Consider the following 13,587-nt stretch of genomic DNA (forward strand, 5'->3'; position numbering starts at 1 on the left):
TGGATACGGTAAACGACAATATCTGAAAAATCCTTCTCATTAAGAACCATAGTAGCAGAGCTTTACATTTGTGAGTCAATGCAGTATTACTCAGTATTATATTTTCCATCTCTCCTGATAAAACAAAAAGAAGTTTCAAGGTAGAAACATATTCATGTCTACTCAGAAGTAAGTGTCATTAAAGTAAGTGGAGTTTACTCCCAGGTAATATTTTTAGCCTTTTCCATACTGCCATGCGGTTATTTTACTCTTTCCAGCTTTTGCTCAGTCATCTCCATTGTTATAGGAATCAAGAAGCAGAGCTGAACACAAGAACCCAAAAGATACAGCAGTGCAAACTACTTTAATGTCATTTCTTCCTAATTTAGAAATATTTTTTCTCCTCATAAAATATGAAATGAAAATATAGTATATATTATTAACTCATCAAAAATAATTTTTTTTACAGACCTTCTGTTTCCAATTAAAATATATATATGAGATTGTACGATGGAACTTGTGAACAGATGATTTATTCTAACAAACAAATCATCATTAATTGGACTGCCAGTGTTGAAATGTGTTAATTGGTACATGTATCACAAAGTCACTAGCTGATACTGAAAGTACTATTTGATTGTACTTCTGCAAGCTCACTCAGGCTCTTCCAGCCTCTCCTTCCCACTAAAACTTTCATCTTTTCCTGATAACATATCCTTTCTCTGTACTACAGTATATTCCCCATCTTCTTCTTCCCAAAGTCACTATTAGCTTGCTTAGAAAAAAAAAATACAGGCACAGTTATACCGCAATTAACTAAGATGATGTGTTCGTGGAACATTATTGCTTGAACAGAAAATTTGGTACCAGAGGAGAAATAACATGGGAATTACTGCAGTGTAGAGCTCATGGAATATACCAAACAGTTAACTCCATGGGAACACTATTTTATAGCCACTATTTGGACATCAAGGATTTACTTTTTGTTTTTGTATAAAAAAAACACAAGCAACAACAAACATAAACTATCCATATACATATCTACCAGAGTGAAATCAGGATGCCTTGAGGTACCTAAGATGTACCTTCCTACAAATTTATATCTCTATTAACAAAATAAATGTGTTTCTGTAATTAAAAAAATTTTTGGCACCAGAGGCAAAAATAGCATACGAAGAATAGGGATCGGTTTCTACATCATAAAAGGAAAAGTAGTTCAACATATTTCAGAATACTTATCATTCAGACCCAACAAATATGTACATATGAAATGAAACAACCAGGTCAGATAAACTTGGCATAAGTAAAAAAAAAACTATCTGGAACTTTCTAGAGGCCACTTGAAGTCTTATTCCAAAATCCACCCAGGAGTAATTTTTTCACCATGGCATGTTTCCCACCCACTCCATACTATCTCTATTCTTCCCATGTTATTTCTGCATCTGATATCAAATTCTCTGCTAATAAAATAATGCCCAGGACACAACTACATTGTTAACTGAGGGGTCAAACAGACTGGCAGCTTGGAGCATCCAGAGGCCACTCCAGCCCCAATCATCCCCCGATCAGTGCAGGATTGCGACGACTGGACAGGACACCACAGCCTTGAGGCTGGCTACTGCCACAGTCCACATTGGACCACTGAAGGAGCATCCCCCCCACTCCTTTTGTGGCCAGCTTTGGATCGTGTTAGTCAGCCTCGGCATGGCTTCCAGCCGATCCAGGTGTGTGTGTCATGTGCATGCCATGCCCCTGGATTGACCCGAAGGTGGCACTTTTAACCCATCTGTTTCAGGCCCGAGATATACCTGCACTCTTATCATCTATGGTGCTGTTCTCTGTTTTCACAGAACAGCATGATTCTTTTTCCTACATAAGTAGCTGGGCTGCAATGGATGGCAGTTCCAGGATCCATCTCACTTCAGTATGAAACAAGGATTTTGTAACACCTATTTATTTCATTAAGGCCTAAATACCCCAAAGTTAACAAATCTGATCTTGGGAGCTAAGCAAGGCCTGCCCTCCTTAGTACTTGGATGGGAGGCTGCCAATACTGTAATGTAGGGTATACCATGTACTGTAGGATATATTTCAGAGGAAGGAACTGGAAAAACTACCTCTGAGAATTCCTTTCCTAAGAAAACCTATGAAACAGGTGACTTGAAGGCATGTGCACATGTGCATGCATGCACACACACATACATTCTTCATCTATTTCTTTGTATAGAAATGTCTGTCCTTTCTCCCAGGAACACATTGTTCACCTGTATGATTATACAGTGAACTCCTGATGGAAAAGATAGGCAAATGTATGCCATAATCTCTCACTTAAGATGTTTCCAAAATGTTCAGTGCCCATAGGTAGCAAATTCTTATGTTTGTGACTTTCTCTGTAATCTCAGCTTTATTTTGCAACATTTCAGGAATATTAAATTTGAACAAATGTATTGACACATATTCTACAAAGTCAGGTTTCTTTTTACCATAGGCCTGTGTGTGCTTTATATCCATTATAGTGAAATTTGGTTTGGTACATTATATAGGCTGACTTCATATGGCAAGTAATAATGGTTTATATGTTTGGGCTTCCATTTTGGCTATGGAAGAAATAGTTTTATAAGTTCACAGTGCATGGGGTTATCTTGCCTGTGGGGACATCTCTCATTCACGGTGCCAATTAATTAGACAAATGAAGTCTGAAGCAGCCATATCCCTGTGTTAGTAACAGGGATGAGTACCAGAAGACTGGAAAGCAACTGAAATACATGGTACTACAGATCAAGTTCAGATTCAGGGATCACCATGTATACTGGTGGTATGTGTTTCTAAAGACAGAAAGTGTGCCCCCTCTCCCTTTCCTCCGTCTCTTGAAATATCCATATTTAATAGAGGAAGGTGACATTTTAAAAAAATCCTTAGCTTGTAATCTCACCTCCCAAGCCATACCCAGGATGGTGATCAAGCTTTTTAGGGGCTTGATCAGTCTACTGTCCTAACCCACCCCAGTTGTGTCTGTCAAGTGGCTATGAGATTATTCCACTAGCCTAGAAACTCACAGCCATTTTCAAAATTTGCAAAGAAGAAAAAAGGAGCTTTTAATTTATAAATTTATTTATTTACATATTTTGCTGTACCTAGATTGTCCCCTACATATCCTATTTCTGGTAGCTCTAAACTTCCAAATCAATAGACATTCAGGCATCTAGGTAAAGTGTGGTCCAAAAGTCACAACAGAAGCCTCCGGGCTCTAATTTTGTGGCTACTGAACCCTCCATTAGTCCTGCAAAGTTGCTTACTCCAAAGTGTTAATCTTGGAGCATGCTTTAAGGAAATTTTTATCCCAACATTATATTAAAAGCCCCCCTCCCAAGCAAATACCCCCAAAGGCCTTCTCCTGCCCTCTGAAATACCTCTGCTTACATTCAATTCCCTTCCCAGAAGGTGACATAATTAGTTGCCATGTTGGAAGGGAAGCAGAGTCATTTTGTTACATTTAGGGAGGGAGTCCTGCCTGTGGGGAGCAGGGATGAAAAAATGCATCCCCTGCACAGGTACCTGTCCTTGAGTATATAAGGTACTTGTTAGTCCTGCAAACCTTTTGTTTCATGCTGTCCTTTTTAGAATATGCAAAAATAACAAAAAAGTTGAATTTTTAAAAATCTCTCATGCAAATGCTACTAAAATTGTGAATAATACATTGAACATGCTGCTGATAAACTAGTCAGCTTTCATCTTCAAGTGATACAGAATTCAAATATACATACCACAGTTTGGTGGTTAACTTGAATCACTTCATCTCCAGCATGGATTTTCTTACATCGATCTGCAGGTGACTGAATTTAAGATAAAAGATGATAAAGAATACAATCCTTACTAGCTATCATCTGTACTTTAGCAAAAGTTATTCAAACTGTGTTAATTCTATTCTTATACTTTCTATACAGTTAGGGACCTATTCCACAATGGGATGACTATCACAACGGAGCAACTAATCTGTGCTCTGGGCCCTGGTCATCAGAACTGGTATCAAATAATACAGATACAATTATTCTTAAAGAAACTGATTCAGATACAGGAATATCCTCACCCACTTACTTTTTTTGAAAACATGTGCATCTCTCCGGCTATATATTCTAAAGGCCAAATAGCATGCATATATAATTATCCGCTAGAAGAAACATTTCGGAACTCAACGCTTCATAAGGCAGGATGGGAAGCAGAACTTTCCCTTTCAATTGATAGTAAGACCTGGGAAAATATATGGACTCATTTACCAATTAAAACTAGGTCTATTGGCATTAAAGAGAATACTATCAAGTTGGTCCATCGGTGGTACCTCACCCCAGTCAAATTGGTACGTATGTCTACCAATGCTAATCCAAAATGCTGGAGGGGTTGTGAAGGTACATATGTGGCTGGATTGTCCCATAGCACATGAGTATTGGGCAGAAATTTTACAACTGATCTCCAAGATCACTAAACAAAGTATACAATTATTGCCACTCCTGCTCCTGCTCTCCATTTTTATGAATGAAAATAAAGCCCTGCAGCATAAAGAACTTATTAGTTTGCTTCTGGCTGTTGCCAGGCTTGAGATAGCCAAGAACTGGAAAACTGGAAAGTTGAATATTGCAGGATGGTGGACTAGACTCTGGGACTTGTGGTTAATGGAGAAAATGGCAGATAATAACAACAGAGCGAGAGGCTTACACTCTGGATTGGCCTTTCATAAGACTTGGCACACATTTATTGAATACATCCAGCAAGATTTAGTCTCTAGACATCCCTCAATTTTAGCTAATTTTTAATGGAAAGATGTCTTTCAGGATCCCTGAATACACCATTTATTTATACTTTTCAGGGCCTTATCTGGGTTATTGTCTGTTATTTATTGTTGTTTTGGTGAACTGTTTGTTGTCATGTTTTGTTTTAGAATGTATTAATAAAATTTTAATTTAAAAAAGTGTAAAAATACTTTCTAGTAACTAAAGTTTTTCTTTTTGGTTTAAAAAATATTTTGAAACTTTAACATATAACACAGGAATGCTGGTGGTATTATGACTTCTTCTCTAACTGTATTCCAAACAGAATGTCAAAAGAGGAATCAGATTCACAGGACAAGACTGTGAACCCCCTATGAATATAAGAGCATTTGTCACACTGTATAGGAATAGTAACCATTCCAAGAAAAGCAAAATACAAAATTTAAACCTTATCTAACCATTCTAATGGTTGTTCCAATATAGAAATAACAAACTATGCCTAAAGCCTCAGACAAGTATTTTACTTAAGAAATGACAATGATTAAGCTGGTCCTTTATCACATATTATTCTTTAAACTGAGATCGATATGTGACAGGGATTTCGTTATATAAAACAAAAGAAAAGCTGAGTGTAGTTGGATGTGGAGTTTGGACCCTAAGAACACCACTTTCAAAAAGCTGAAGGATAATGAAGGATAATACTGCACTTAGGGCAGAAAAATTAAATGCAAAGATGTAGGATGGGGGACACCTGGCTTAACAAGACTGCGTGTGAAAGGGATCTAGGAGTCCTAGTATACCACAAGTTGAACATGGGTCAATAGTGTGACTCAAGGCCAATGTGCATTTACACTGCATCAATAGAAGTATAGTGTCTAGATCAAGGGAAGTAATAGTGCCACTCTAATCTGCTTTGGTCAGGCCTCGCCTGGAATACTGCGTCCAGTTCTGGGTACCACAATTCAAAAAGGATATTGACAAGTTGGAGCATGTCCAGAGGAGGGCCACCAAAATGGTGAAGGATCTGGAAACCATGCATTATGAGAAAAGACTTAGGGGGCTGGGTATGTTTAGCCTGGAGAAGAGATGGTTAAGAGGTGATATGATAGCCCTGTTTAAGTATTTGAAGGGATGTCACATTGAGGCTGGAGCAAGCTTGCTTTCTGCTGCCCCAGAGACTAGAACACGGAACAATGGATGCAAGGTACAGGAAAAGAGATTCCACCTCAACATTAGGAGGAACTTCCTGACAGTAAGATCTGTTTGACAGTGAAACACACTCCCTCGGTGTGTGCTGGAGTCTCCTTCTTTGGAGGTCTTTAAACAGAGACTGGATGGCCATCTGTCAGCCTTCATTGAGAGTTCCTGCATGGCAGGGAGTTGGACTGTATGGTCCTTGTGGTCTCTATGATTCTATGAATGTCAGGTGAGATTTCACAGTTAGAAATACTCAAAGTGAAGGGAGTTCATGATGGGTGGGAGTTTTTGAAAGGTGCCGCAGGTTGCCTACCCCTGGTATAAGACTACCCCTCTTCCAACTCATACCAAATAAAAATTAAAAAAAACATCAGATTTGATTTCAATATGGTAATTTTAATTCAAATGCTTATGACATGCAGGTACTTAGCAGGAAACCTTGTTGTATACAAAGCCTGCTTGGACTGGTCAGCTCTCCTTGCCTGCCCAGCCCTCCCTGTCTCCAAGACTATCAGAGTGATATTGCAAACACAGCTCTTTTTTCCCATACCCCGGGCATCCTGGATGCCTGCAGCTTGCTCCACCCTTCACTTACACCTCCCCAGTGAGGTGCCTCCTCACCTGGTCATCAGGACCGTGTTAAGTCACTTCTTTCCATGAATCCTGATGAATTGATTTTCTTCTACCGTACTTGTACAACACTGCCCTTGCTGCTTTCATACGGTCACCAGATATGGCAGGGATATGGCCACAGCAGTTTTTGAACTCCCCCCACCATATGCGGCGACCGCAGATTCTCCAGTCCAGCTTGGAAGTTTCAGCACCTGCCCTGTAAGATGACACTCGGCATATAAGACTACCCCTGACTTTTGAGAAGATTTTCCTGGGTTAAAAAGTAGTCTTATACGCCAGAAAATACAGTAATTGTATCTGGGTTTTATTGTTATATATTGGTAGATAGGGGAAATACAATTGATGTAACATATCTTGATTTTGGCAGGACTTTTAGCAAGATCCTCTATTCTTGCTGACAACTTCATAAAGTGTGAACCAGATTATAAAAACATTAGATTGATTTCTATCTGACTGACAGTTTGAACCCTAAGACTGTCAAAGAAATTACAAAAGTGATCCTACAAGGTTTTGTTCCAGGCTCCATGTTGTTCAACAAATGTCTTGGATGAAAGGTTGTCATATGGAACATGGAGGAAGATGGTTTTCTGTTGCTCCAGAGGGTAGAACTTGACCCATAGATTAAAATTACAAGAACAGAAATTCCAGCTAAACATTTGGAAGAGCACTGCAATGGTAGGAGCTGTTTGACAGTGGAACTGGATAATCTCAGAAGGTGGTGGACTCATCCTCTTTAGAAGATTTTAAATAGAAATTGGATGGTAATCTGCCATAGATGATCTAGCTACAAATTCTTCTATTAGCTGGGGTTGGCACTACATGATGTTGGGATACCTTTCAAGTCTACAATTCTTTGTACATTCAGAAGCCAGCTATTCTGCCATGATTGACCTTTTCATCCACTGCACAAGATATATTGAGTATATTCTGGTCCATTCTGTGTATGATAGACACAATATGTGTACATGCATGCCATGTGAAACTCTAGAACACACCCTGGAATTATTAACTATACATTGTGTATTCTACATAAAACACAAAGAAGTCCTTCATTAAATAAATTAATGTGGAAATGGTCTTCTGTATGTAGTAAATCTAAAAACTATTTGTACAAAATTGTTTATCACTCAGAAAACACTCCTTTCAGCTTTTACAAGGATTTTTTTTATGAACTGCATAAAATTTCCCCCAGTACTAAGAAATTTTGATTACTTCAAATGGATTTTAAATATATTTGTCCTGAAGTTTAATAAATACTTATTTACTCCAGGAAAACATATACATACACATTTTATCATAATGTTTTCACTTGAAAAATTCAGAACACAAAGAGTTCAAGTACTATAATCTGAAAGCATATTTTGATTCCTAGTGCTAGGATTGTGTATTGGAGACGGGGTGATTCATAAAAATGCAAAACAAAACAAAAATGCAAAAACAAATGCAAAACAACAGAACAAAAGTTTAAAAGTTAAGCCTCATTAATTTCAAAGGGAGATTTAGCATGAATGAACATTTCCACTTTAAAATCAAAGCACCTTAGAAGTGTTCACTGTGGGGTAGATTGTGTCTCAAATGCTTTAAGGATTGCACTAATTTTGTAGATTAAAATATAAGGGTTTGGGGTTCTTTTATAATGTCAAAAGGAAAATCCAAAGAAAATGAAGCATCCCAATATCCTTTTGAAATGAATGGGATTAAAGCAAACAGGTGAATTTTTTACTTGTCAAATGGTAGAGCTGTCACCCGATAATGAAATTCTTGCTGTCAGTTTTAGGCAATTATATATAGTTCTGAAGCTTTAGATGGTGCACAAAACAGATATGAAGAGGTGTAAGAAATTAAAAAAACTTTCTAAAATGGCACATACCACACACAGTTTTTGGAAATAGTTTATTTTAATATAATTATAGTTATTTTAAAAATCTCACTCTGATTAACCAAGGTACCCCATTTAATTTAAAAGGTTTATATGCTAATAAAAACTACAGTATCCTTCCCCTCACAAAGCTACAAATATATTCTCCAGAATTTCAGAAACTAAATCTGAGAGCAGATGTTTCTAACCCATTTTTTCTGCTAAACTGAGATGAGCTCTGTTGGCTCCATGTTGTTGAGGACTTAACAGACATGAAAATTTAATAACACATGTTGATTATTATCATGCCTCCAAATAGCTAGCAGTACATATTCTTGCCTTATTCTTTTAAATAATTTCACATGCACTACACAGAATTGTCTCCATTTGTTTTGTAAATAAGTAATAATTTGAAAAACAGGAGAACAAGACTTATCTTGATAGCTATCATCAGTTTAACAATCCAGCAATTTATGTACCCAGCAGAGGAAAAACACCAAGGAATAAGCCAAGGCTGAGTAAGCTTATATAACTGTCGAGCTTGACTTCTGAGAGCTGTCAGTCTGTACAATGCAGAATGTACTTCCTTTGGAATCTCTGACATCCCATTATAAATGGCAATTCATATTCCAGGAAGTCTTGGGAGGGGGACAATTTGCCATTTTTAGGTATTGCCCCCATCCACCAGAGTCTGATTTAGAAGCTGGTCATTTTTTGTTTCCCAAAAAATGGCAAAGCACACTCCTAAGAGTGTACAATTAGCCAAAAAAGTTTCCTTCAAGAAGTTTACAAGCCTTAAATATCAGATACCAACAGCTTTAAGTGAAAAAAAATACACTTATCAAGCACTGCACATATGTTTTATAAATAGTCAAATATGTTGTTGATAATCAATTTAAAGAAACAAAGCAATTGGGAAGGTTTTATAATGTGTATTACTACCATATTGATACTTGCCACAATCAAAGAAGTAATGTGTACAAGCTGTGGGAAACTATACAGTTTAGCCACAGATTTGTAACTCTGGTAACTGTAATTACTTGTGTGATTGTCCATTCATACTTGCAACTCACTCATGGACTCAAAGTTGCATGGACTCAGATCTATGTTTGTAATTGGTCAATGGAGCTTATTGCTTGTCTTATTAATTCGGCTTACCTCTCCCAGTTTAAATTTCAATTCGGGCTACACCTTGATCTTATCGGAAGGTTTTTGCTGCCAAATCTGCCATCCGATTACAGCCCAGGTGCATCACTGCTTCCAGGAACACTCTGTGCAGCTCTTTTCAGATCTGGCAGTTTTCTAGCTTAAGAAAATGGCCACTAGAATGCTTCTGGAAGCGGGAATGTACCCAGGCTGTATTTGGGTGGCAGATTCAGCGGCAAAACCTTTCGGATAAGATTAGGAATTGAAATTTAAACCAGGAGAGGAAAGCCGAATAAATAAACTAAGTGAAAAGTCCCAGTGTCAGTCAGATGGAATGACAATTCAGAGGAATGTCTCACTGTGGTATATCTTCCATCACAACATAGGTCCTGTAAGTAACCAGATTGCTGAAGAAGATGAGTTAAGGTATATGGTGTCTGTTTATATACATATTTTGGACAGATACAGCATATTAACTCATCTCAAGCAATCATTAAGGAACAAAGAATGCACACAACAGGTGAGAACTCTACATTGCTATGCTCAACCTGCAAGAAAGGCCCGTGTAAAGAGTTGTACAGAACCCTCTGTAGTCATATTAACTGTGAAAAAAATATGCAAAATCTACTGATGGTGAATTTTAAATAATCTTGAGGCCCCATATCATTTCTAGGGAAATATGAAAACAAGAAAAGTTATGGTTGGCTCTAAGATGGCTACTGGAGTTGGTGGATTTGAAGGGCCTGGGCTTCCACAACTTTACCTGCTGAAATTAAATTGGTTGCTTTGTAATAAAATTGAGTCTATTCTATGGTGAAAGCAAAAAAGCACTTCTGAAACTCAACTGCAGGGGATGATAACTGAGAGCCACAGATACTCAGCAATTGCCCCAATCTGCTATAAGATAAAATTATCTGCTCTTAGAAGTCCCCTGCAATGGAAAAATATTTTTATGTATCATTTTTAAAAAAAACTTCCCTGAGGTGTGAGGAGTTCCATAAAAGACTTGGGATTATTTTGCTCACTCCTGTTCTAGCACAACACTAATTAATGGGTTTGGGGTGGAATATCCTCTTCCCCTACACCTCTCATAAAAAACATTACTAACATAGGCAGGGGTGTTGTTTTTGAAAGAAGCTGAAGCAGGATTATGCTATCTCTTTATATACATGTTTGGACAGATATGAAACTAATGTTTCTGGAGTACAGCTGGCCCTCCATTCTCATGGGGAATCTGTTCCGCCCCCCCCCCTTCAAAAGGCTTGTGCGTATTAAAGCCTCATAGGCCTGGGCACATGCGCCATTGGAAATAGCGGAGGTCACCCCTCCGCGGTTATTTGAGGGCATGGATCCCAGATCCATGAGTTAATGTGTGTTGGTGACCACTCTAAGACCCCAAACCTGGTAAGATCTAAGATAGTTTTTAAACTAAAACAACAGGAATTGGACATTTACAAAGTATTTTAAATGAAATATTTGCTTACTAAGTTTAAAGATAACTTTATTTCCTGCTGAAAATTAAAGTGGACAATGACAAAAGAAGAAAAAAAATGTGCATCAAAAATTTAATAAGACAAAATAAAAGAAATCTAGATATAAAACATTTTGACACAAATTACAGCTTCAGGTACAGGAGTGGGAAGACTCATCATGTTTACAGTTTTTATTTGTGATGCACCTTTTCTGGTCACAGTTTTGTTGACCAAAAACTGAAGATTTTCACATAATACTGCCAACATATTGATTAAATATTAAAGTAGTTAAGATGGAAACATATTGCACTGCACTACAGAAAACTGCAGTAAAGTTCTTAGGCGTATGTATGTATGTATGTATGTATGTGTATATATAAATACTTCCACAACAAAACTGATAACAAAACTCTTTTTCCTTTCTTTACCAAAGTCAATAATGTGTATGGATTGCAAGAACAAATTTAAACTAACTTTCTCAGTTTAATATGGGTTCTTTCAAACCTTGTTGCCCATGTACAGCTCATCCTACCCCAAACATGCTGTTCATCTTTTCCATTTAATACACATGTATGCAAGCAAAGGGAGAAGGATGCACAATCCAGAGTTAAATTTAAAAATGCCAAGCCTCAGCAAACCTGATGAACAATACTTACATTTTCTGTTGTTCCAGTAATTACATGGAGACCATCATATGTTGATTTAATGTACATACCCTAAGAAAAAGACACCATGGAAAAGAATTTGTAAAGTGTTTGCAAACCATTGCCATCCAACATATACTGCTCACCTATCTAATCTCTCTCTGGCTGTTAACAATTATGATGTGCCACTAGAATACCAGTCTGGATTCTTTAACATGTTTCTATCAGAAGAAAATATTCATGACTGTCTGATGCATATATGATGTAGACGGCTTTCAATTGTTGTGTCAGTGATCTGCAAGTGTGACTAATTTATGTTCAATGGTTCATCATCTTGACAGATTAATGATGGCATGATAATGTCCCCAAAATCAATGGCAAGAACCACAATAAATCATATCTCACTGTTTAAAGTAGCTTCCATATCTCAAAGGTTTCATATGCACTACCTAGCATGGAGTTATAATATTTAAATAACCAGAGAGTCTCATTTTTACAAATGGAATTTATATGTACTCCACTACAAACAGTTTCAGACAATATACTAAAAAGTAAAGCCAGAGTTGCATACAAAAATGGAGAACATTAGCTTTTAGAGGAGAGAATGCTACAGTGCCACTAAGACTACTATGAGTTATTGAGATGACAACTCCATTACCACATCCTTAACAATCCAGTCTTCAAGAAAAGAGAAATAAATGGATAAAACAAAACAGCACAAATCAATCTAATGCTTCCTTATCGGAGTATGTACTTTTCTCCATAAAATAAATAGCAAAATATAGATAGTTTAAAATATAATACATCTTTACTGTAACACAGGCTTACAGAAAAGGAGGGAAAGACTGCACAGTCAAGAATGAAACAATTCAGGCAAAAAGCAAAACTTGACAATTTCTTACTAACTCAATCAAGCAAGATATCTAGTGTATGTAAACAATATTATTTAGAAGAAAATAAGAGAACTATGCATGCAATTTACATATAACCAGCAGGTACCAATGGATCTATACTACAATTAAATGAAGTTGACCAATATCTTGTGAAATAGTTCATTCACCAGCTGCTCTATAAAACTGGATAAACTATGCTTCTCATATACTTCATAGTTAAATTTAAAATGTTCAGACTAGCTATAAGCAAAGAGCAATTGCTTTGCAGAAAAGCTAAATTATTCTTGAACAGATCAAGCATAGTTACAGAGCAGAATATAGTTGATCTCTTCCACTAAAATCTTTTACAAAACCCCGCTAATACTATACAATATTTTCTAAGTAACAGATTTATTCCTTCACCCTATAGTTTTGATAGGCTTCTGTATATGATCATTTTTAAAAGCTCTGCATTTAATCATGACAATGTTATTTGTTCTAATAACCTTGTTGATCAGTGGTAACAGGACATTACTGACAGCATGGGGCTTCTTTGTGGCAACAATTTCACTGCGTCGTGATTGATTACAAGCAAAGTGTTGGCTAAAGCTCTAAATTGCTTAGGACCAAGATACAGTGAGCCTGCCGTATAGGCAGGCCATCACCCTCTAGAGCTCCTTTGGATCACCCTTCCCCATATTAGCCAATGGTGGTGCATGCCCATAGATTTGCTAATGCAGGTTTGAGCATGTCACCACCCATTGACTAATATCGGTCTGAGCTCTTGTGTTTTCTCTCACTCATGGAGGGATGGGGTGTTTGAACCAAACCTCTGAGGATGTGGAGGGCCCACTATACTAAACAACTACCTGGTCTCACATTATTTCCTCCTTGCCTTGAGAAAGGTTCTCTTTTGTGTCTGGTATTAGAGGTATGGTATAGCTGGAATGTGAAAGAGAGACTTCTTACATCCAAAACACACTGCAGAAATAATTCAGTTTGAGACCACTTTAACTGCCCTGG

General features: G+C 37.3%; 1 protein-coding gene across 1 annotated transcript in view; it reads right to left on the bottom strand.

Moving 5' to 3' along the window:
* Window positions 1-13,587, bottom strand: part of CNKSR2 (connector enhancer of kinase suppressor of Ras 2) — a 196,879-nt gene that overhangs the window by 120,594 nt on the left and 62,698 nt on the right. The window contains 2 exon segments of the mRNA XM_042457023.1: window positions 3,744-3,812; window positions 11,705-11,764. Of these exon segments, the coding sequence (XP_042312957.1) occupies window positions 3,744-3,812; window positions 11,705-11,764 (129 nt within the window).

This window comes from Sceloporus undulatus, chromosome 3, assembly GCF_019175285.1.
Source record: "Sceloporus undulatus isolate JIND9_A2432 ecotype Alabama chromosome 3, SceUnd_v1.1, whole genome shotgun sequence".
Classification (NCBI taxonomy): domain Eukaryota; kingdom Metazoa; phylum Chordata; class Lepidosauria; order Squamata; family Phrynosomatidae; genus Sceloporus; species Sceloporus undulatus.